The sequence below is a fragment of the Strongyloides ratti genome, scaffold srae_chrx_scaffold0000002 (assembly GCF_001040885.1).
Source record: "Strongyloides ratti genome assembly S_ratti_ED321, scaffold srae_chrx_scaffold0000002".
Taxonomy (NCBI): domain Eukaryota; kingdom Metazoa; phylum Nematoda; class Chromadorea; order Rhabditida; family Strongyloididae; genus Strongyloides; species Strongyloides ratti.
In genome coordinates, this window is record NW_020171510.1 from 850727 (window position 1) to 876781 (window position 26055).

The 26055-nt window shown below is 18.1% G+C and overlaps 6 protein-coding genes across 6 annotated transcripts; 4 read left to right on the forward strand and 2 right to left on the reverse strand.

Annotated features, from left to right (window-relative positions):
* Nucleotides 1-4212: 4212 nt before the first annotated feature.
* Nucleotides 4213-4584, reverse strand: SRAE_X000118900 (Hypothetical protein; the record flags this gene model as incomplete). Its single annotated transcript, XM_024646152.1, has 2 exons — nt 4213-4423; nt 4469-4584. The coding sequence occupies 2 exons, from the start codon at nt 4582-4584 to the stop codon at nt 4213-4215; spliced, it is 327 nt and encodes a 108-aa protein (XP_024498652.1).
* Nucleotides 4585-8900: 4316 nt separating this feature from the next.
* Nucleotides 8901-9306, forward strand: SRAE_X000119000 (Crustacean neurohormone family-containing protein; the record flags this gene model as incomplete). The annotated part of the gene is made up of 2 exons (XM_024646163.1): nt 8901-9154; nt 9210-9306. 2 exons carry the CDS (start codon nt 8901-8903, stop codon nt 9304-9306), a joined length of 351 nt encoding a protein of 116 aa, XP_024498653.1.
* Nucleotides 9307-11736: 2430 nt separating this feature from the next.
* On the reverse strand, nt 11737-18831 carry SRAE_X000119100 (Maternal embryonic leucine zipper kinase; the record flags this gene model as incomplete). The annotated part of the gene is made up of 8 exons (XM_024646174.1): nt 11737-11871; nt 11947-12499; nt 12854-12907; nt 13107-13497; nt 16681-17118; nt 17173-18451; nt 18498-18614; nt 18670-18831. 8 exons carry the CDS (start codon nt 18829-18831, stop codon nt 11737-11739), a joined length of 3129 nt encoding a protein of 1042 aa, XP_024498654.1.
* Nucleotides 18832-20775: 1944 nt separating this feature from the next.
* On the forward strand, nt 20776-22867 carry SRAE_X000119200 (No extended memory; the record flags this gene model as incomplete). The annotated part of the gene is made up of 4 exons (XM_024646185.1): nt 20776-20803; nt 20942-21744; nt 21818-22464; nt 22504-22867. 4 exons carry the CDS (start codon nt 20776-20778, stop codon nt 22865-22867), a joined length of 1842 nt encoding a protein of 613 aa, XP_024498655.1.
* Nucleotides 22868-23066: 199 nt separating this feature from the next.
* Nucleotides 23067-23947, forward strand: SRAE_X000119300 (Collagen triple helix repeat-containing protein; the record flags this gene model as incomplete). The annotated part of the gene is made up of 2 exons (XM_024646196.1): nt 23067-23146; nt 23185-23947. 2 exons carry the CDS (start codon nt 23067-23069, stop codon nt 23945-23947), a joined length of 843 nt encoding a protein of 280 aa, XP_024498656.1.
* A 1088-nt stretch (nt 23948-25035) lies between these two features.
* Nucleotides 25036-25430, forward strand: SRAE_X000119400 (Hypothetical protein; the record flags this gene model as incomplete). Its single annotated transcript, XM_024646207.1, has 2 exons — nt 25036-25210; nt 25333-25430. 2 exons carry the CDS (start codon nt 25036-25038, stop codon nt 25428-25430), a joined length of 273 nt encoding a protein of 90 aa, XP_024498657.1.
* Between the last annotated feature and the right edge of the window lie 625 nt (nt 25431-26055).

Consider the following 26055-nt stretch of genomic DNA (forward strand, 5'->3'; position numbering starts at 1 on the left):
TTTATCTACTTTTACTATAATATTGCGTAATAGTTATTAAAACTCTGATATATGTTTCTTGCAATGACGCTTGACGATAGATCATACTTGCATTTACTTTGTTTTTTATCTTCTTAAAATGACATATTTCTCGGCTTATTAGAAATGTTAACATTTACAAGAATGTCACTTTTTAATTTATAGTAATTGTTTGATTCCTGTGAAATATAAAAATATATAAAATTCTTATCAACTAACGTCAATAAAACAATTCTTGTTAATATCCTAGAAAAGTAATGCTATTAGATGTTATAATAAATATAAAAGAGCATATTACTAATTATAATATATTAAAAAACAAACTATAATAATATTCATTCATAAGGGTTTAAAAATAATCGTTTTTCATATTTATGACAAATTTTTAGGAAAATTTTATTTTTTAAATTTGGTAAAAAAAGTGTATTAAGTTGTAAAAAAATTTTTCTAGTTAAAAAATTTATAAAGTAAATTGAAAAAAAAAACTTTTGTTAAACACGCATTAGAAACAAAATGCTTTAAAAACTACAAAATGTTCATATTAAATTGTACATTGTAAACAATTTATGCTGGTTAAACGACATGAAATTCTAATATTAATCAAAGAACGATTCTTTAAAAGTATTATTTAGATAAATGACTCATATTCTAAAATTAGCGAATTAATAGTTAGTTTTATCTTTTTTGTTAGTTATTTTAGCAAATTTTAATTTTTTTATCTTTTTAAAACTTTTATAATACTAAAAAAAAAAATCACATATTTTAATAATAAAAATAAAATTAGAAAAAAACATTAATAATCCATTAATAAGATTGAAAATAAATTTTTTTTTCTTAAACACAACTATTGAAAAAATAAAAATATATTCGTCTGTATTTTTTTGTCTTTTTGTTACAATGTTAACCATTTTTTTTGTATTACAGTTAATAAATCAATAATTTTTTTTATAAATATAAAAAGATATTAAACCAGGAAATTTTAAAAAACTAACTAAATAAAACATTGAAATTAGTATGCAAATGTTAACTGTTATATAAATGACAAACGTTTAAATCTATTGTTTTATCAGATACAGAAAATAGTATCATCCTTTCTTTTTGATGATGTATACTTTTTAAACAAATTTTTTCAAACTATATGAAAATTTAAATTTCTACTGTTTTTTGAAAAAATTTCTAAAAATAAATCCATAATTATATAAATAGCTGTTAAATTTATTTTTAGTACATGATATTTTAATTTTATCAATGTTAGTATATTTTTAAATTTTAAAAATGTCATATTTTTATTAGTATATTTTTGATTATAATTAAAATAAATATAAAATATTATAATTTAAAACACTTGACTTTAGACTCTAATATTATTATATTTTTTTTCTTTTAATATAAAAAAAATTATTTTTTTGTACCTTGTAAAATTTATATAAGAAATTTAAATCATTGAACAATTTTTAATAAATAAGAAAAATTATACTAACTATTGCTTATTATAATTTTTATTTATTATAAAAAATCTTCTTCAAAGATATATTTATCATATAAATTAATTCACCTTTTAAATTTTTAAATTTTTTTAAAATTCAATTTAATTTTACAAATTACTTATTATACAATTGGCAAATTAAAAAAATAAAAATTACAAAAATATTAACGTCATCAACAATACATATTTTTTTTCAATAAACAAAAATAATAAATTTATTCGTCTATATAATATAAATTATACAAATTACATTAATGTATTAATCAGTTTTTTTAATAATATCAAAATTACTTAGATATTCATATAATTTAATAAAAAAATTAAGTTAAATATTATAATAAAAAAATAAGAATAGATTTATTATTGTATTTTAAATAAAAATGACAACTATGTTTATTTTTATTTAATTCTGCGTTGTAATCTTTAATCTTATAAAAGCAGTATCTTTTTAATTTATCATAAATAATTTTTTTTTAATTTTAATAGTATTAAAAATATTTTGTTAAAATTATTAAGACAACATTTTTTTTTGTTTAAAAAATTTATTAATTTCCAATAAATAATTTTTTTATAACAAATATTAATCAAAACTGTTTAATGAAATATAAATGGTTATTTGATTCTTTAATAATTGAACATTCTTTAAATGTTAAATAAAGTTACTATGTTAATGTTTATTGAAAATGATATAAATTGGCATATATTATAATTTAATATTATTTTTTTATATATAAAAGCTATTATTATATATTTAACATTTTCTTATTTAAAGATAAATTGTTATCATTTTGAAAGAATATAAGGTTATTTAATGCACTTAAAAAATTATTCCATAAATAATAATTCTTTTTAAAAACATCTTTTTATATAACAAATTTATTTATAATCTTTTTATATTTAAAAAAAAATACAGGAAATTATGTGTACTTTGTAGTTAAAAATTTGTAAAAATAAATATCCTTTTTCAATATCTTTTTAATGGTATAATTATTATAAAAGATATAATAGGTAAATGATACATCAAGAATTATTTTTACTTAAGAATAATCTTAAAGAGATAACAAAATTTTAAAATATCTTGATAATATTTCTTAAGATGTATTTTTCTTTTCTGTATCCGGCATTATAAAAATTTTTAAATGTATTTTATCTTTAAAGTTACTTTGATAAACTAAAATAGCATTAAATTTTATCATTTTAATTTTTCTCACAAAATATATTTTGATTATTTACAAAATATGTTAATTGTTATTTTAAAAGTTATTTATTCTTTTTAGATTTTCTTTATTTATGTATCCTGATAAGGTTAATAAAGATTAAAAAGGTATTAATTTTTATACAATTTATAAATATTTACATTTGAAAAAGCACATTTATTACAATAAAAATATTTTTAAATGATACCATAAAAAATGGCAATTTATTAAAAAGCAATAATGACATTTATTTTAAATTTTAAATAAAACAATTTTTATTAAAATAAAAAAAGGAATTAAATAAATAAACATGATAATCATATTCAAATAATTTTTTTAAAATACCGATTAGTTTTAATATATAATATATAAATTATGAAAAAAAAACTTTAATCAACTAAAGAAATTACGTAAAAACTTTTATTACTCAAAGTTTTTTTTTTAATATTTTTTAATGTTGAACAATAAGAGCAAAGAATTCAAAGTATTTTTAATATTTTATTCATTTTAAAAACGTCAATTAAAATACCATTTGTTATATATCTTAACTTAAAATATTTTTCTTCTTAAGTGAATTAAATAAATTATATTATTTTTTTTAAATATTTAACTCAAAGAAAAAAAATGTAATTTCAAAGACTTTCTTATTAACTGCTTTTATACATTGTTATAACAATAACATATATTATTTAAGAATATTAAGTGAAGTTTATCAAAAAGATAAAAATATTTTTTACAATTTTAATAACAATTATTATTTTTTAATATGTAAAAATAAAAAAAAATTATTTTAAAAGAATAAAGTCTGATTGGAAACAAAAAAAATATCATTTTTAATTTCAATCATTTGTTTTCTTTGGAATTTTTAAATGCTAGAAATAACTTATTTATAAAATATTTCGTTATTTTAAACATTTTATTATTTTTTTAGTAATTTCAAAAATCTTTTTCTACTTAAAACTAAAATTATTATTTAAAAATGTTTTTCTATTTTTACTTCACAAAAATATCAAAAAAAAAGATATATTTTTTTTATTAATTATTTTTAAATTATAGGATAAATCAAATTTTTACTTTTCAACTATTCTTTTATTTAAAATTTACAAAATAAGTCATTTAAGCAAAGATCATGTTTGACAATATATAAACAAATAAATTTGAAACAGATTAAAAATATAGAAAAATAAATTTTAAAAAAATATCAAAAGATTAAATTAAAATAACTTACAATATTTTTTTTTATATAATTTTTTTATAATATTTTTTTAGTTGTTGTTGAAGTAATTATTTAAAAAAGCTAATTTTTGTAATTAAAAATTTTATTATCAATAATATTAGGGTTAAAATATAATTGCACAAAAAAAAAATTGTATTATCATTGTTTATCTTTTCAAATATAACGTTAGCCAATTGATCAACATGTATAAAAAAAATTATTTTGTAAAATATACGACTTTACAATTGTTTATATATATAAACAATTTTTAAGTTTTTATTAATACTTCTTTAATCTTATACTCTTCCCCATCCAACTTGAACATCTAATGGAGAATTACTAAAAGAAGTCATACATTGAACTGGTGAAAAAAAACAATTACGGTCATATTTTTTGCGCATACCATAACTATTTAGTCCTGAATTATCAACAATTGGAATTCCATAATCTTGTAATTCGTACGTCATGTATCCTTGTCCTGGTAGTGAATTTAAATATTCACCATTTCTGTAAAAAAAATTTTTTTCTACTAAAAAAATTTATGTGATTAACCTGTATGTACTAATAACAAAATTTCTTTTAAATGATGCTGCTAATATTTTTTCATTAATATTAAATGACAAAAGAACACAAATGAACAAAAATGAATAGTATCTAATAATAAACATTTTTAGTGATCTATTTTATTAAAAAACTAAAAAAAAAAATACATTAAAAATCATGAATCAATATTAGATAATAAAGATAAAGTAATTTATCTTTCAATATTTCAAAAATTAAAAATAAAAACTTAAAAATGTATGAAACATATAAAATGGTAAATTAAAATATAAAAGAAAGGATAAAAAGTTAAACAACTTTTTGAATGATTAAAAAAAGATAAAAATGACATATTATAAAACATTTTAATAAAAATATTTTATATATCGTCATTATAACATTTTTCAAAACCGTTGATTCCTTTAAATAATTAAAAATAAGCATTACCTTAAGAATTAAACAATATTTATATATATAAAAGAAAGAAAATACTGTAAATTTTCATTAACATGTCCTTAATGCATTTTTCTTTCATAAATATATATATATATATAAATTTATGTATAAATTGGTATCCTACATCAAAAAAAATAACGCCTCATAAATTTAAGTCATTTAAAAAGTCCGTTTTTATGATCATTAACAATTTTTGCTAATTTGAAAATACTAAATTAATTTTATAATGAAGCAGTAAATGATTTTCTTTACTTTTATGCTTATTTAAAAATAATTTAAAAATATTACTTTTTCTTATTATAAAAATAATTAATGGTTTCTAATAAAGAATATATAAATATTTCTACTTAAAAATTTATGTTAATGATTTTTTAATATTTTAAAGTTAACGATATTTACATATTTATTATAAATTTGTTATCCACCCACAACAGATGATATTTTTAATATTTCTTGCTTTACTACATATTTAATAATTTCTAATATTACAATTAATAATTTCTAATATTTTTACAATGACAGAACCATTAAAGGATAATAGATCATTAAAAATTACCTTTATCGTAGCAATTTTTTTAAACAAAATAAATATTTATTGTTAATATATTTATTACTTATTCTAACATATTTTAATATACAATTTAAAATAAAGTAATTTAATAATAGGTTTAATATTAAATTTAATTTTAATTTAAATAAAATTATCCTACAATTTTTTTAAATACAAATAAAAATATATATAATATACTTGGAAATAAAATATATAAAAAAGTGTAAAATTAATTTTTCTAAGAAGTTGTTTGATCAAATAAAAAATAAAGTAAATAATATAATTTTATTATAAAATAATACCACCTGTTTTAAAAAATAAAATATTGTAGTTAACTTTTTTTTAAAAAAGAACTTAATAATTGTAACAAAAGTAACACAAAATAAATTGTCTATAATTAGTTATATAAATTAAAAAATTTGTCTCATTTATAGGTGCTTTTTAAAATTTTAAATAATCTAAATATGATAAATTTATGGTAATATATTTTGGAACATATATTAATTAACTGTAAAATTATTTGTCTACATACATAAAAAATGTCTTAAATCAATTAACAGAAATCAGAATAATAAAATGTTTAATGTATAAAATAAAACAGAAAAAGAAAAGTTTTCCTACTCAAAAACATTTAGTTTTTTTTTTCTTCAAAAAAATATGTTTTTTAAATTTCCTCTTTCAAGAATTAATTTCAACAGAGCATTTTTTTTTTATTGAAAAACATTTGGAAAAATTAAAGAAAATATAATTTTCACCTTTAAAATTTTTACAATTTAAATATTTAAGTTAATGAATGTTTTTCTTTTTTTAAGTTAACAAAAAAAAAAAGAAAAAATTTAGTGTAAATGCAAAAAAGGAACATTATTTATCAAATTGAAACTTTTATTATTGTCGAATAAAATAACCTTTTTTTTAAATTATTTTAAAAAATATTTAAAGAAAATTAAATGTTTTTTTGTTATTTGACGTCATAAAATCACATTTTTGGCAAATTGTTTTATCAAAAGTAATACAAATATTTTTCTTAATATTCCAACTTTTTATATATAATTTTATATTGTCTTTTTATGATAGAAGTTTTTTAAATAAATTTTCTTATTCAAGTTTTATTAATTAACTCCTATTTATAATAATTAAAAAATATAAAAGAAATCAAATTTTCTTTAATAAAAAGTATTATATTTTTACAAAGTTAATTTTTAAAAGTACCACATGCATCAATATTTTATAAATGAAAATTTATATCTATATATTAATTATAATAATATGGCTTTTTCTGCAGAATATCCTTAATGTTTTATCATTGTTATATACTTTTAATTTATGACACATTTTTAAGTGGTGTATAAAAATATTGTTATCATTTCAAAAATAATAACATAGCTAATTAACATGTCATGGAAAAAGAGTTAAAAGGTGATCGCAAGAAATGGAGATTAATTAAATTCTCAGAAGAATAAAAAAAAATTTTTGAATAAAAGATATATTTATATAAACTTATTTTTAAAAATTGTATTATTTTCAAATTGAGGAAAATAAAGTTATTTACAAAATAAATTTATCTGTTAAATATTTATTCTAAAAATAAACTTAAAAGTTATAAAAAAATAAAAAAAAATCTTTAAATTAATATAATGAAATAAAAAAAAATATATAAATTATAGTAAATATTTACAATATAGAAAATTTACTTCTGGTAAACATATTTCTAATATAAATTCTTTATTTTTTTAGTATAAGAAAAGTACAAATTATGTTGTTTAAAATTGAAATTATAACTTACTATATATTCATATAGTGAAATATTAAATATCTTACTCCAATCACAATTATTTAATGATAAATTATATTGTTTATATTAAAAATTTTCTTTTATAACAATGATTATTTTAACGTGTATAAAAATTAAATTATATTTATTATTTAAAAAAAAATTGATATTATATTAAAAATAAAAAAAACATTCACTTGATATGTTATATTTACGTTACACTAAATAATTACTTTTCAAAAAAATAATACTACATTATTATAATAAATTTGATATCATTTTGAAAAAAGTTTTTGGTATGATATTCAAAGATAGGTGAATATTTAATAAATTTTAATAAGTATGATTATATTTTCTTTCAATATTTATTTACTTTTTAATATTTGTTTTATTCTAACTTAATTTAAATAATTGATATAATTAATTAACTTTTAAATGTTTATAATTTCGATTTAATCCTTTTTATTAACTAGGTATAATTTTAATATTGTATTTTAATTTTTGTCTAGTCGATCATTATTTAATAATAATAGACAAATATATTAATTGTTATTAAAATGTTTTATCAATTAAACATTTTATAGCATTAAAATACTTATTGGCATTTATAACTTTTGCAAAAGTTATTATAAATAAAAGCTTGAAAATAATAACATTTTTAAATATATTAACATTTTTTGGTATTGTAAAAATAATTTAAATATTTTTTAGTATTATCTTTATCATAGATTATTAATTTATGAATAGGTTTAATCAAATACTCTTAAGAAATATTTATTTTTATCTATGTGTAAGATAACTATATTACTGAAAAAATAATTAATACTTAATGTTTTTATTTCTTATAATTATAATTTCCACACCCATTTTTTTACGGTCCTCCCAATTTTAATTTTCTCTCTTTAAATAAATACGAAAATCACTTTAATGTCATAATATTTCTAAATTTACTCATTTATTAATACCTCTTAAGACAAAGTTTACTATATTCAAATAAATTATTTTATTTAAAGTATTTTTAATCAAAAATATTTTTTCATAAAGTAATATATTATTATTTTAAAATGTACAAAAAAAATTTTTTTTTATATTTTTTTTTGCAATTTTATTTTAACTTTATTCATAACTAATTTGTTTTATTTATCTATAAAATCTAAACACAAAAAAAAAATAATTTATTTGTTTAAGAATTTTCTACTATTATTAAGTATAAAAAATTTTTAAACAACATTATCAGATTGATCTATTGGTTTATGTAAAAAAAATTTTTTACTTATCAAATTTTTTGATAAAACAAAATTTTTTTTAAAATATTATAATAAAATGTTTATTTATTTTACATAAACGATACAATATACATATAAAGCAATACTTTTTAAAAAAGTTTTAAAATTTAATATTTCTATTTAATAAAAAATTTAAACTTATTAATATATTTTAATTTTATAACTTACACTTTCTTTCTTTGTAAATCAACAATATTTAAAAAAAAAAACAATAATTTTTTTAATTCTATTCATCTAACCATTGTTTATTATTTAGAGATAAAAATATTTTTTATATTTATTAAATAAAATTAATTTAAAAAAAATAACAAATAAGAAGTTATGTTCCAAATTAATGTTTCAAGTTTATGTGGCCGCAAGTATCATTTAATTACACAAGTAATGATTTATAGCATTCTTTTTATCACATTACTGCCAGTACAAATTTGTACAAGATCAGTATTATTAAAAGTTTTTCAACGTTCTGATCCAATGATATATGATAGAAATGGTACAATAGAAAATATAGATATTTCATCATCAGAAGATTGTGACATTTATAGGAATAAAGAATTTCATCTCATTGTTGATACTGTTTGTGAAGCTTGTCATGAAATGTTTTCGCAAAATTTTCCTAATCTTCGTGTTCAATGCAGGTATATTTATACTATTAAAAATATTTAAATATATAATTTTATAATTTTATTTTAGAGCGAATTGTTTTAGAAATGAAAATTTTAGCTCATGCTTAAAAATATTCAAGCCTCAAGACACTACTTTTAAAATTAAAAGAAATTTCTTCTCTTAATACCTTGATTTTTTTGTATCGATAATATATACAATTTGTCATAAAATATTAAATCATTTACAATAACATTCAAAATAAAAAGTATATTTAAAAATTTCAAAAGAATAATTTTAATCAAAGTTTTAAAACAATTCAATATATATCAATTTCTACTTATGAAAATAATTATGAAAGGTTCTCATTATTCTATAATTTTTCGATCATCAATATTTGTTTCATTTTACAAAATAATAACTAAAGCTGGCATCATTTTTTAAAATAAAAAAATTTATAACTATTATAATTAAATATATTTTTTTACAAACTTTTTTTGAACTAACAATTTTCCGAACCGTACTATATTTGCGTCAATAGTTAAAACTTTTATTTTAATTAAATTACTAATAATATGATGAATTATTCATTTTACTATTCCAAGTTAATAATAATCAAAATAGAATTTAAATACAATTAATTATAGATAAATTAATATTATTTAAAATTTTTTATATATCTTAAAGTTTTTATTTTACTGATAATAAAAATAAAACATTTTTTATACAATTTTTTTTTATTATTTCTAGTAAACATTTTTTTTGTAAAATTATTTCAATTAATTTAAAGTAATTTTAAATCTTTCTTTTTAATCAGTAAAAGTAAATTTATCATATTCTAAAAATTTTTATTAAAACAAAAATTTATGTATTTTATTCAAACGGTATATTGATATTTCATTTAGATAATATTAACAAAAATGTTATCATTATTTAAAATTGTTGATGATAATATTACTTTTCAAAAATTATTGAAAACAATTATTTACTATTAATATCTTTTCAAGTAAAAGTTTTGTAAATTTTTAAGTATTTATTAACTTTTAATATTATTTTTATATAATGATTAAACAAGCATTGATACAACTATTTTTATTTTACATACAATTGAATAAATTCACTTTAAACTATTTTAACAGAAATAGTTTTTAATTAATAATTTTTTACATCATCATTTTGGCTAATTTTCTTGAATTTGTATAAAAATAGATATAATTGGAAAATATAATAATTGTTTTAGTTAAATATTAAAATTTTAAAATTTTAAACAAGAAAATTTGTAATTATTCCATAAGCTAATATGTGCTTTTTTAGTTCATTTCTTATGCTTTATTTTGTGTAACTTTGCGATCAAATTAATGTAATTATATTTTTTTAAATAATCGAGAGAAAAAATAAAATGTGTTTAATATGCCATTATAAATATAAATTCTGAATTTAGAATAATTTTTTATTAATCAAAAAATAAAAATTTACCAATAATTTTATACAACACTAAAACTTATTATTAATTTTAAAAATTATAATTTTAGTCTTTAAATAATTTAACTATTTAATTTCCAAAAAATAAAAAGATTTAAATTAACTATTGCAGTTATAAATTGTTTATTGAAATAGTTGTAAATAGACTATCAATAACATGTGTCAATTATACTAGTAACAGTATGATAAAATTATAAGATTGATTAGAGATTTGATTATAATCATTGTCTTAACTCTTATACTACTGTAATTGTTAACTTAAAAAATTCTTCAAATAAAGTCATTAGTATAAATGATGATAAAAAATTTAAATAAAGAAATTTTAAAATGTTTCCTTCTTGTACATATCAGGAAATTAAGTTGTACTTTAAAACCTTAAATCTATAAATAAATTTTATATGTTTTTTAAGATCTTTAAAAATTTATCAACTAAAAAAACTTTGACATATACATCAGATATAAAAAAAATTATTAAGATTATATTGTTTAAAATTTTCATATACCAGTTAAAACGTTTCACTAAAAAAGATAATTAATAATTAAATATATCTATTTTTGTATTTTTGTATTTTAAGTATTTTGTTTTTTGTTATATAATTGTATTTGTGTTTTTTTTAATCAATATTACATATAACTTTTTCCTATTTTTGTGGTATAATATCTTTTGTAAAATAATTTTTTTTATACTACAAAAAAAATAATTTATTTTTTATTATTAATGATTATGTATATTTTTAATGATAAATTAATAATTATTATTACAAATATTATATCAAAAATATTTTTAAATATTTATGAATACAAATTTGAATAAAACAATATTATTATAAATAAACTTTTATGTTTATATTTTTTTATATTTAAACTTAAAAATAAGAAAAATGAATTAACTTAAAATTTATCTTTAAATTTTATTTTTTGATTGTATATATTTATTATTTTTTTTAATCCATATTATGGTTATTCAATTTTATTTATTTGAAAAATAAGTTAACATAAAAACAAACACAATAGAATATGAGACAACATTTACAAGAATTGCAATTTGAATATTATAATAAAAATATATATATATATAACATGCATTATTTGAGCAGAAAAAAAAAGATAAGGCTTTTATCATTAATTATATCATTTAAACTACTTCTGCTAATACCAATGTTCTTTCCTGAATCAAACATTTTCCAGAGACAAAGTATAAAAGTAATGCACGATACTTGTCAGAGAAGATAAGATAAATTAGAAAGTTACAAGATGCATTGACTAAAACCTTAAAATAATAAGTAATTGTATCATTATAATAATATTATATTTATAATAATAATAATAATAATATTAAACTTACTAATAAATTGTTAAACCAGACAAGTGTATTATATAAAGAACCCATCAAATTTAAATTTTCCATTATATTTACGACAAATGCCAAGACATTACAAGCCAAAAATACAATGACGATTGCAACTAACATTATTGTTGTTTGTCTTTCTTTGGATTCTGATTTTTTGAAAGTCATTGAATCAGAACCTTGCGTTTGATGAAGTCTATTTGATTTGCGAATAACACTAACAACAGTTGTATTAACAAATATTAATACTATAAAAGGGATTATAAACATAACTATAGTATATGCCCATCCAAAAAAGATTGTTCGATATGCTTCATTAACACGAAGAAGAGTTGGCATTATTACTGGAATACTATACTCAATGTTAGTTCTATAACAATCATTTACAACATTAACCTCAAAAAATCGACTACTATTAAAAACTATTGAAAATAATAAAATTGATCCAATAAATATCCGAACTTTTTTTGGTCTTAATAATGAAATAGATTCAAAAGGAAAACAGACACCTGCGTAACGATGCAATGATACTCCAGTTGTCATCCATACACTAAAAATTATTAAAAAAAGATAAAATAAATAATTTGTTTTTAATTTTAAATCTATTATTTACCATTTTTTTAAAAAAACTATTGTCATTTTTTATAATACTATTTTTTTTTATTTTAAAAAATGTTTTTTAATTTTTAAAATACATATTTAAGTCATAAGGTAATAACGTCTTAATTTTTAAGAAGAAAACTATTTTTAGATCAAATATAATGATATAATTTTTTTTATAAAAAAATAGTTATCTTAAAATAAAAAATTTTTTTTCTACTTTTTTTTTTATATATTTAAAATTGGTATTTTTATAAAAAAAAATACATCAATTTTTTTATGTTTTTATATTGTATGATATTACCTTATTGTTTGTGCCATTGTCATCATTCCATACATATAAGGAGCCAAAAAATAACTGAAAAAAAAAATTAAATAAATATATTTTATTTAGTTTTAAATGGTTTTTCCAATAAAATATTTTATGTTTACCTATATTTTATATTGTTTCAATAAAAAAAAGAAAATTTTTTTTATTTCACATAGAATGGAATATTTAAGTAATATTTTATACATTAAAAAAGATCTAATGTTTTTTTTATATAAAAATAACTTGCCTTAAAGATACAGCACCCCAAAGTTCTATAAATTCACCTAATCTTGGTAATGTAAGAACAAAAAAAGCTGATATTAAAATAATTGTATCAGAAAAAGATATTATTGTGAGATACCAATTAATAGATGATGTCTTCATAAATTCATTTGTAAAAATAAGAATTGATAAGATATTATTAATAATACCAAAAATTATTAATGGGAATGCTACAACACCAAGTAAAATAATTTCTGGATATTCATAAAATGAATACATTGTATGACATGTACATTCTGTTATGAAATCAGAACAATCATCCTCAAATGATTTGTCAAAATTTTGATATATAGATGTTTGAGAGGATACATTTGTTATACCATTTGTATGAAATAAATTATAATGAACACCGGAAACTTCAGAAGATAAGTTCATCTTTTTTTTTTCTAAAGTAACAAGAAAAAATTGTATAAATTCTAGATTAAAAGAAGATATATTGGTATATTATATATGTAAAATAAAAAAAAAACAAATTGAAATATTTTCTTATGTAGTAATAGTTTTAATAAATATTTATTAAGTAAGTTCATCTTATATTTATAAATAATAATATTTTTAACAAAAAAAAACATTAAAAATTTAGTAATATTAATAATATTAAAAAATTTATCAAATGATAGTGAAAAGTTTAAAATGATACATTTATTTTTAGTAATATTTTTAAAATAAAATTATTTTAAAATGTTAGATGATCTGATTAAAAATTAATAAAAGCAACTAAACAAAAAAAAAATGATACATATAAACAAGTAGCTGCTAAAATGTTATCAAAAATAGTATATCATCAATTATCGTTAATAATTTTGTTACTAAATATATCATTTAAATTTTGTTTTTTTTTCTACTTTAATAAGGTAATGAAATATAAAAAAAACATTTGTATATTTTTTTAAATTTTTAGTTAATTGAATTTAAAAATGTCGTTTACGTGAGGATATTAAAAATAATTTAAAATCAAATTGTTATTTAAGTGGCTAAAAATATGACAAAAAAATGTTTATTATAAAAATAAGTAATGACATTTTCTAATATATATAAAAAAAAAAAACTTAATTCTTTTTATTAAAATATACATTCCAAATATATAAAGTTTAATTAAATAAAATAAATAGTCATGGTTTAAATAAAATTTATTAAGATCTGTTTATTGAAAAATTTAATAAACATTTTATCAAAAATTTTAATAATAATAAAAAAAATGATGAGATAAAAAGAAAAAGTAAAGTAAAATGTTATTTTAAATGTTGGTAGAATAAATTTATATTAGTATAAATGATTGGACAAAAAAAAAAATATTTTTTAAAAAAGAAATTGTTTTATACAATAGTCGTTAAACTTTACTATAGCGTGAAAAAAAATTAATTGCTTTTTCAATCATTTATAATCCGATTTTATGCCTATCTTGTGTACTATAATTTGAAATATTTAAACACATCAATCTTGTATTAATATTATTTTATTACTACTATCTCCAATTATATAAATATTAAGAATATCTTTTTAATAAGCAAATATAGTTTTATTTAACAGTATGTATTTATAAATTTAAATATAACATTTATATCTTTTTTTTTCTTTTTTTTTTAAAAAGAATAACTAAAATCATCTCTTATTTTAGCAAGTTATCGTCTAATTGAAAAATAAAATGCATATAAATGTTATCAATTTACAAATAAGGATATATATATATATATATATATATTATATATATAAATATATATTTAGTCCAAATATATATAATCATTATAAAAACTTTAAAGTATTATAAATAATTTGATTGTCAAATGAAAATGATGGAAAGACAAGTGATATATGAATAATATAATGTACGCCAACAATCTTTTACTTCATTGTTGTAATCAAGATTATAAATAAGCTTTTTTACTTCAATTAAAATGTAACTAAATAGTTAAATCAAAATCAGAAAAAGATAAAATATGTCAGCTTTATATATATATATATAATCTTTCAATCAAGAATAATTATTAAAAAATTGTGAATATGTATATATTTATATATAAATATATATTTTTTTTCTAAGGAACGGTTAACTGTATACTTTATATATATATATATATATATATAATAAAGATATTTTATTTTAAAAAAAAATTATGATGAGAATAGGAAGTATCATTACATTAATATAAAATAAATATTAATAGTCGATTTTAAAGTTTGACATTTATTTTGTAAAAGAAAAAATGATTTATATATGTACTATTTTATAATAACATACTAAGATGAAAAAAGGAAATAATTAGTTAGAGAATAGTTAAATTTATCAAAAAAACAAACAAACAAACATAAATTTTAAAACTATTAATAATTCATATTTGTAAAAATACAATTCAAAACTTTTTTTTTATTTCTCTTTTTACTTAAAAAATGTAATAAATCTTTCTATATACTTTTATAATATAACATAAAAGATAAATTTTTTTTCTTAAAATAAAAATTTTTACAAAAATTATTTAAATAAATAATAGTACATGAACACTGAAATAGAACTAATGTTGTATAAAATAAAAATGTCCCTATTTGTCAAATTTTATAATACCATACTTAGAGTATTAAAAAAATTTTTTAGAGAAATTTTTAATTATTTTAAGAAAATTTACTTAAATATATAGAAACATTTTATTAAAAGCATTAAGAATATAAATAGAATAAAAGTTAATGTTTAAGGAATAAATGACCAAGAATTATTTTTGATATGTTTTAATATGTTTTAAAATTGTATATATATATATATATATATTTTAACAAAATGACAAAATATAAATATATGTGTATATCCACTTTTGTTTTCTAATTTAATAAGATTGATATTTAATTATTTAAAAGCATTTTTAAAGTATTAGTAAGTTAAAAATATTACTAATATTTATATTGTTTTCATAATCATATATCAACAAATGCTATTACTAATAACTACTTAATAAAATGTTATTTAATTTATTACATTGTTTGATATGACAAAAAAAAAATTATAATAATTATTGCTTTAAAAATAGAAAATATCTTACAAAATTGGTACCAATTTTAAATAATATTTTTAAAAATAGACCACTTTAAAATATATATCTTAAGTATTAAAAAAAAAAATTACTTCCGTAAAACTAGATAGGTATTATTATTTTTTTTTAAAATAATTGTAAAAAACTAGTGGGTAAATTATGTTGATAATAGTGAAAGATTAAATTATTAATAATGAGAATAATTTTTTATATTAATATATATTTTTAAATAATAAAAAAAATAATGGTTACTATAATTAAAATATATCAACAAAAAGATATATCACATCTAATTTTATTTATCATTATTTTATTACAAATGCTGATTAATTTTATCAATAACAATTGATTAGAATAAAAAATATACAACTTTATAATACATTTAATGTGATGTTAAAAAAAATTTAAAAAGTAATAATAATTACTATAATTTTATCAAAATTACTTTTTCATTAATGGTTAATGTTTCTTTTTTTTTTAATAATTTTTATAAACCGGCCAAATTTAAAATTTGCTCACAAAGTTTTTTGTATAAGAAACTATCACCTGTTAAACGTTTACGTTTTACTCCAACATATGGCATATTTTCAATAAGAACAACTTCTAATTCTACTGACATAACAAGTTTACCTAAAACATTATATTTTTGTCCTGATATTTTCCATCCATTTTCATTATATATCATTTCAAGTTTACCAAAAACTGTTTTTAATTCATTTCTAACACGTACTGGATCTTCACTGGATGTTATTGATACATTAACCATTCTTTTTGTTTGAGTTAATGTTGTTGGTTTATTAATTTTTTGACGTTTTGGAGTTAAAAGATTAATCATTTTATCAGCCTTACGTTCCAATGAAGCAAAAACTCTTTGTTTAAGACGTGGTGTTTTTGAAGTAATTCTACTTCTACTATCTGGAGTATCTTGTGGTGATAAATTTCCATGATCTTTTATATCTAAAATATCATATATTTTAATAAAATATATTTTTATATATTTTTATAACTAACCTTCTGGTGGTGATGACAGTTGGATAGGAGGAACTATTATTGAAGCGCGTTTAGGCGTTGTTATAATATGTTGTGGTACAAACATTGTTTTTATATCAACACACTGTTGATGAGTTTGCCTTTGTCTAACTGTTGATGGACGAGTATTTTCTTTATCATACCTTTCTTTAATTCTACGTTTTGGTGTATCATCAGTTGTAAGACAATGGTGATTTCTAATTGGTAATGGTGGAGAATGTCCCATACTAAAGTTAGGTGAACCAACATACAAACAATTTTCTCCAAGTAATTTTTTAGCTCTAACATATGCTGAATTTTTATTACATTTTCTTGTATTTCTTTCAATAGAATATATATCCATTTTTGCAACACCTCTTGTTATAAGTTCCATTCTTTTATTTTCATCTTCATCATCTGAAATACCTGAATAATTTAAACAATTATCAATTGATGCATGTATTGTTGGTGATGCAATAATATTTTTTTGATGATTATGAGTAGTCACATATTGACCATATGGGCGAGATTTTCTTTGTGACATTGGTAAAGTAATATTTTCTTTATTTTCTTTTTTATTAAGGAGAATTAGATATGTTGATTTAAGGTAATCAAATTGATTATCTTTAATTAAACTTATCATTCTTTGTGGTGATACACAATGAAAAAATGCCATTTCAATAATTATATCATTATCAACAAAATCAGGTTTATATATACTAGAACATTTTAAGCTCATTGTATAATTTTTAGTTACCCATGGATGAACAATTAATTCTTCCATCGAAATTCGACGTTTTGGATTAACTGTTAATAAACCAGTTAAAACATTTCTACTTTCCATTGATAAATATGGTGGAAATTTTATTGTACCTTTTGTAACTTTTGCTCTTAAATTTTCCATTTTTTCATCTTCAAATGGTAAACAACCACATAATAAAGCATAAAGTATTATTCCCATTGACCAAATATCTATTTGATGACCTAAGTATGGTCTTTCCTCAAATAATTCTGGTGCAGCATAAGCAGGTGATCCACAATATTCTGTTAATAAATCTTTTCTAAGATCATCTGGTTTTGCACATAATCCAAAATCAATAACTTTAAGTTTCAAATCATTTGTTAAAAGTATATTTTCTGGTTTCAAATCACGATGGCAATATCCTTGTTCATGAACATATGACATAGCTTGAATTAGTTGTCTAAAAAAATGTCTAGCTTCATTTTCTTCAAGTCTTTGTTTTTTTATTATATAATCAAACATTTCACCACCATTACAAAACTAAACAAATATTTAAAAAAAATTTTTTTTTTAAAATCAAAATTACCTCCATAATAAAATATAAATAATAATCATTTTCTATTACTTCATAAAGACGTGAAATATTTTGATGAACTAAATTTTTTAATGCTTCTTCTTCTTTTCTAACAAATTTAAATTCTTTCTTAAAAAAAAAATTAGTTTTTTTTATTTTCTTTTATATTTATAGAAAAACTTACTACATGTTTGCGTTTATCTATTATTTTAATTGCAACTTTTCCACCTGTAAGCATATGTGTTGCTAAATATACATCACCAAATCCTCCATTTCCTAATCGTTCTCCTAATAAATATGAATTATCAAGAGCTGTCTTTATATCAATTATTTTTTTAGATTCCATAATATGATAGACCTTGTCATTCATGAATATGTACTTAAACTAGATATCCTTATATTTAAATGTTAGTATATCTTTCGGTTAGTAAAAATAAAATTTAAAATATTAATTTGTCATATATTGTGATGACTTCTAAAATATAATTATTAAAAATCAAAACAATATAATTAAAGTTAAAATTACTATCAAATTATATATATATATAAGATAAAATTTTTGTATAAATGAAATTAAATATAATATTATATGTATTTAGAAATATTTAAATACAATAGATATATATATAGAACAAAACGATGAGGAATAAAGAAGCGCGAAAATTGACAATGCTCCAGTACCCGCCATATCCGAACTATCTATCTATCTAAGGAGGTGACAAAAGGAGCCACAATATATAATAAATTAACAAAAGATTTATCTAAACTTTTTGATTACTTAGCATATAATGCAGGTTAGCAAACTTTAAATTTATATAATTGTTAATATATTACTTACTCTTGATATGTTTGTTTGTATTATATCGTTATAATATATTTTAAATGTTACTTTTTTTTTCTTTGAAAGATAGTTATATTTAGAAAAAAGAATGCTATAACGTTACTTAAATATAATTATTTGTGTTTTTATCTATACATTATTATAATCCTTTAATAATAATAATTAAATTAAAATATGTGTACATTTAAATGGCTTATTTACAAATAATATGTTCATTTATATAATAAATTTTTTTTTTTTTTGTAAATATCATAATACTTTTCTGAACATAAAATAATAAATATATAATAGTCATTAAAAGCATCTGTTATATCATTATAAAATTTTTTACAAATAACAACATATCAAAAAGATTAACTTTTTTTTTACAATTGATAGATTATTAAAAAAGATATGAATTTTATTGTATTGATATTTAAATACACCTTGTTCAACATAATTGACCTCTCCTTGTAACACAAATTTTATAAAATTATTTTATATTATCTTTTAAAGAATTAAAGATGTTAAATTTTAATTTAACTACCTCTTTAATGTTATTATATCATGTAATACAATGCTATAAAATTTAAAAATTTAAGTTCAATTTTTTTAAATTTGTAAAACTCAATAAACAATACTATAATTTTTGTTTTGTAAAAATTATAAACAATATTTAATTATTACAATTAAGAACGCTTTTATATAATAAAAATGTTATAATTTAATTTAATGTTCTATAAAAAAAAACTTTTACAGCAAGTAATTTATTTTGTAATTAAATCATTGATCATAATTAAACGTTTAAATGTATTAAAAATATATATGATCGTACAGATATATCAAAAGAAAAAAAAAATTAAACAATTTTCAAATATTTTTAATGTATTTTTATTTTAAAAGAAGATTATAAAATTAATTATATCAACCTACAATCATAAAAAAGGTGAATAAAGGTAAATAAATTTTATTACAAAAATATCTATTATCACATTTTCATATAAAATAAAAAAAAAAGAAATTGACTATCATTATATTGTTTTTAAAAAGGAAGGAATTCTTTTAATTTTACATAATCAAATTACAATGATATTTACACTAATATTTTGATAAAAATTGTATTAAACTTGTTGTAGATATGTTAAAAAGTGATAAAAAAAGTATCTTGAATTTTATATTGGTAAACCTTGAGAAATCAAGTTAGAATATAAATTGACAAATATTTTTAATTAATATATTATTAATAAAAATTTTTAAATTTCAAGGTATTACTTTATATATAACACTAATAATAATAAAAATTTTTTTTTATCATTTTTATATAAAGCTTTTAATGATGACTTTTAAATATAAATTATTATACTACGAGATTGATCTTTCATAAATTTTATTATAATTATCATTATGTCTACATTTTTATTACAAATATATAAATATTAATTTTTAGTGTCTATAATAGTGGAATGAATAATGAAACCTGTACTTTCTAATGCAACAGGTAAAAAAAGTTAATTTTTTTTTAAAATTTTATTTAATAAGTTATATTTTTTTTTATAAAAAATTTAAATTTTAATAAAAAAGATATAATTTAATAAATATGCTAATATTTAAAAAAAATATTACTATTATTTTTTAGTTAGTCAATTAGCTACAATTATTGACTCTTCCACAACACCAGATACTATATCACAAAATAAAGTTAAGAAAACTGTCAATTTATTAATGGATGCTTATCAAAGAGATGAAAAATCTGAGGAAGATCTTATTTATGAATTATTTAAATTACCATCAAAAAATGAAGCAAGTATTGGTAAATTAATATCTGTTTTAAAAGGATATGGTTTAAGAGAAGACGATCCAAGATTATGTCCAATGATGGAAAATATTATAAAAATTGAAGTAGAAAAAGAAGAAAAATGTATGGAAATGAAAGATCCAAAAACATGGAGAATGTCTGAGGCTGATTTTAGATTATGTATAAGACCATGTATTGATATTATAAGTCAAACTCTTCAAAATAATTTAATTATTCCATCATGGAATACATTTGTTGGAAAAATTCGTGAAATATATGAATTATGTAAAGAAATTAAAGATGGAAAGATAGCTGATTATATTCCACAAATAGCTAAATTTGAACCTGATATGTGGGGTGTATCAATATGTACAGTTGATGGGCAAAGAGTATCTTTTGGTAATTGTAAAACAGCATTCTGTATACAATCTGTTTCAAAAGCATTTAATTATGCTATTGCTGCATCTGATTTAGGAGCAGATTATGTTCATAAATATGTTGGTCAAGAACCATCTGGTAGATTATTTAATGAAATTTGTCTTGATCAAAATAATAAACCACACAACCCAATGGTCAATTCTGGTGCTATTGTCGTAACATCATTAATAAAAAGTTCATTAAATATGGCTGAAAGATATGATTATGTAAGAAAAATTTTAATAATTTATTTTGTTTTTATTTCATTAAATTTTTTCTTTACTTATTTTTTTTTTCTAGATGCTTAATAGATATAGAAAGATATCTGGTGGAGAGTATGTTGGTTTTAACAATGCAACATTCTTGTCAGAACGTGCCACAGCTGATAGAAACTTTGCTATTGCATATTATATGAAAGAAATGGGCTGTTTCCCACCTGAAACGAAATGTTTAACAGAAGCACTTGACTTTTATTTTCAGTTATGCTCTTTAGAAGCAACAACAGAAAGTGCAGCTGTTATGGCAGCAACATTAGCTAATGGTGGTGTTTGCCCTATTACCAAAGAAAAATGTATTGAAAATAGACCATGTAGAGATGTTTTATCATTAATGTATTCATGTGGAATGTATGATTATAGTGGACAATTTAGTTTTCATGTTGGATTACCAGCAAAATCAGGTGTATCAGGTATAATGATTGTTGTTATACCAAATCTAATGGGTATTGCTTTATGGAGTCCACCACTTGATGCAATGGGAAATAGTTGTCGAGGTGTTGCATTTTGTAAAGAATTAATAAACCGTTTTAATTTTCATAATTATGATAGTTTAGCTCATTCTGAAAAAGCAAAGATTGATCCACGTAAAGGATTAAGTGATGTAAAAACTGATCAAATTGTAACACTATTATTTGCTTCAAAATCTGGTGATTTAAATACAATTAGAAGGTATAAATAAATTTATTTATATAAATATTTTTTTTATAGATTATTTATGTTAGGTGTTGATATGGATTCATATGATTATGATAAAAGAACAGCTTTACATATAGCAGCTGCAGAAGGTCATACAGATTTAGTTAGATTTTTAATACGTGTTGCTAAAGTTGATTTTAGTCCAAAAGATCGATGGAATAGAACACCTCTTGATGATGCTATACAATTTAACAATACAGGTTGTATAAATGTACTTAAAGAAGCAATTACAAAAGGTGGTGATATTTCAGCATCAGCACAAAGTAGTTCAACAGAAGAATCAGATATAGAAGAACCATCATACTCTTTTTCACGGAGAAAAGCAAGATTTTCTATTTCAAAAAGTTTTCTTTTAAATACATCAGATATTGAGTAATTATAAAAAAGTAATTTTTTTTTTATTTCTTAAAATTTGTATAATAAAATGTTCCACATCATTACTCAACATGTTCTTAATCTTTTAATTTTAACAAAATATGAGGTAGATTATATATTAGTATAAAGATATCATTATTCATTCATATAAAATGAATATTTTATGTTATTTTTACTTTTTATTTTCTTATAACTAAAAGATGAATGATATAAAATATTCTTATTTAATAATATTATTTTCTATTATCTTTTCCTTATTTTATATTTTTATTTATGGAAGGTTAGTTAAAATTTTTAAATATAGTTAAATATTTTTAGATATTTATATATTTTATATAATAATGTTGCTAGTATTGACAGTTATTTAACAAAAGAAATAAATATTTTCATGGATTTAGAAAAAGAAGCATATATAAATATAACATTTATTAAAAATAATGTTAACAATGTTATTGGTAATAGAATTAAAAGACAAAATTATTGTGAATGTTATTTACATAATACATGTTTACCTGGACCAGAAGGTGTTAGAGGAAATGATGGTGAACCAGGAAGACCAGGTATAAAAGGATTACCAGGTGTACAAGGATTACCAGGAAAAATTCCTAATGAATTTTTAATACAATATGAAGGATGTATTGTATGTTCAATGGGTCCAAAAGGAGTTGAAGGTCCACCAGGTATAGGTGGAAGAAAAGGTTTACCAGGCATATTAGGAAAAAAAGGTGAAAAAGGAAAAGATGGATTAAATGGGATTCGTGGTGAAAAAGGAAAAGATGGAATTCCAGGAATTCCTGGTACAAATGGGTTGAAAGGATTTCCTGGTAAAAATGGTATTAAAAGTATAAAAGGTTTACCGGGAATGAAAGGACGATATGGTAAAGATGGAATATCAGGAATAAAAGGAAAAAAAGGAATCAATGGAAAGAGGGGAATTGAAGGTATTACAGGAGATCCAGGAAAACAAGGTATAAAAGGAGAATCAGGTATTCCAGGTTTATCAGGAAATAAAGGAAGTATTGGTGCACCAGGTATAGATGGTGGCTATTGTCCATGTAAAACAAAATCATCATATTTTTAAACCATAAAATAAAATTTAAATTTATAAATTATTTAACAGAAAAATGTATTATTTTTCCCTCCCACTATGATTCATTATATAATATCATTTTACAAATAAAATTTTTATAATCTCTGGATTTTTACTTTTTATTACATTTATATTATTTAGAAAACGATTAATAAATCTTTATTTCATGTTAAAACAAAATTAAAAAGATTTATTAAAAAGTACTATAATAATTTAAATAACGTAATTATAATTATATTTAAATATATATTAATTATTTATAATCCCAACTTTTCAAACATTTAAAAGTGTTTATTAATATAAAACTTTATTTTTCAATATTTCTGTCATCAACCATTTCTATTTCTTGTCTTTACCAAATAAAATAAAGACACATCTTCTTTTAAAATAAAATAATTAAAAAAAAGAAGAAAAAGTTTTAGAAAACGTATTTCAATATGTATATCTAAATTTTTTTTTTCCAATAAATAAATAATTTAGTTTGCTTTAATTGTTTATTAGTCACATCTTTTTGTAAAATCATTTTAAGATTTTTAAATATTTAGAATAAATTAGCAAAAAATTTTTTTTATTATTTTATTGTATCAATTATTGTATTTTAAAGTTAATTAATAATATTAGAATTTTAATCGTATGATTAAATTTAAATACATTACAAATATTGTAAGAAAAAAATTTTTTTTTATATAATTTAAATACATGCTAATGATATTTAAGTTAAAATTATTCAGTTAAATATCCTAGTGATTTTAAGTGTAGGAGTTATAAATTTTAGATAAAATTTAATTTTCTTTTACGTAAGCACTCTAAAATTTATAATTAAAGCTTAATTTATTATAATAAATATATTCATGAAAAATTATAACTATTTAAAAAGATTTTATAGTTTCATTTTTAGATCATATGTAATTAATTTAATACTACTTAATCATCTTTAAAATACATTAAGATTATATATTATTAAAAAATTAATACTATATAAGGTTAAGAAAATGTTTTAATTTTTATTAATTTTAAATAATTTTTACAGAAACATTTATTATTTTATTTTTAGCAATTTTATTTTACCCTTGCTAACAATGAATCATCAAACTGTTGTTTTTGTTATATGCTATGCTTTATTACTTTTTAAATTTGCCTCTACCATTCCTGTATATGGTAAAAATGAAGATGGTCATTATTATCTTATTGGAGAAGACAATTCTCAACCTGTTACTGAAGACAAAATATTTGAAAAAAGGCAAATATTAAATTGTAAGTTATTATTTTTTTTTTTAAATTTTCAAAAAAAATAGCTTAAAAAAATACATATAAAATATTATTATTTTATATTCTTTTTCTTTACGCTTAATTTATTTTTTTTATTATTTTTATAGCTTTTATGGGGACTGATGGTGGAAATAAAAGACCTCATGGTTATTCTCTTAAAGGGATCCCTTTAAGATTAATGTCAAATTTTAGGAGAATATATTGAAATTTGATCTAATTAATATATACTAAGAAAAATGTTAAAAAAAGATACAACATCAAATAATTTTGTAAGTAATTAATAAATTTTTTTTTATAAATTAATTATTTATTTTAGAAGGATTTTTTTATAATTTTTTTATTCTGTCTAAATATCCTATATATATATAGATATCCTACAAAACTTTTATTGCAAAAAAAAATCTGTAATTGAAAATTTTTTTTTTTTAAATTAACATATTTGTTGATTAAATTTATAAAGTTCGTGAATATTTATACGTCTCATGCATGACGATGAATAAAATAAAATTTTTTTTTTCTCAATTTGTATAAAAAAAAATTAATAAGAATATAAATAAGGTTATTTTAAATAGTTTTTTTTTTAATTTTAGCTTTATTTTTGGATATTATTAAAAAAAATTAATAAACTATCTAGAAAAAATTAGTAAATTAAATAATATAATCTCAGATAAATAAAGTTGTTTTTAAATTCAATGTTAAATAATAAATATATTTTTATGATTAGGACACTGTTTTACTTGAAAAATAATAAGATTTGACAAACAATTGTGTTGAGTGGAACTTTCTAATAACAAATTGATAAAAAAAGGACATGTAAAGATAAATATTAC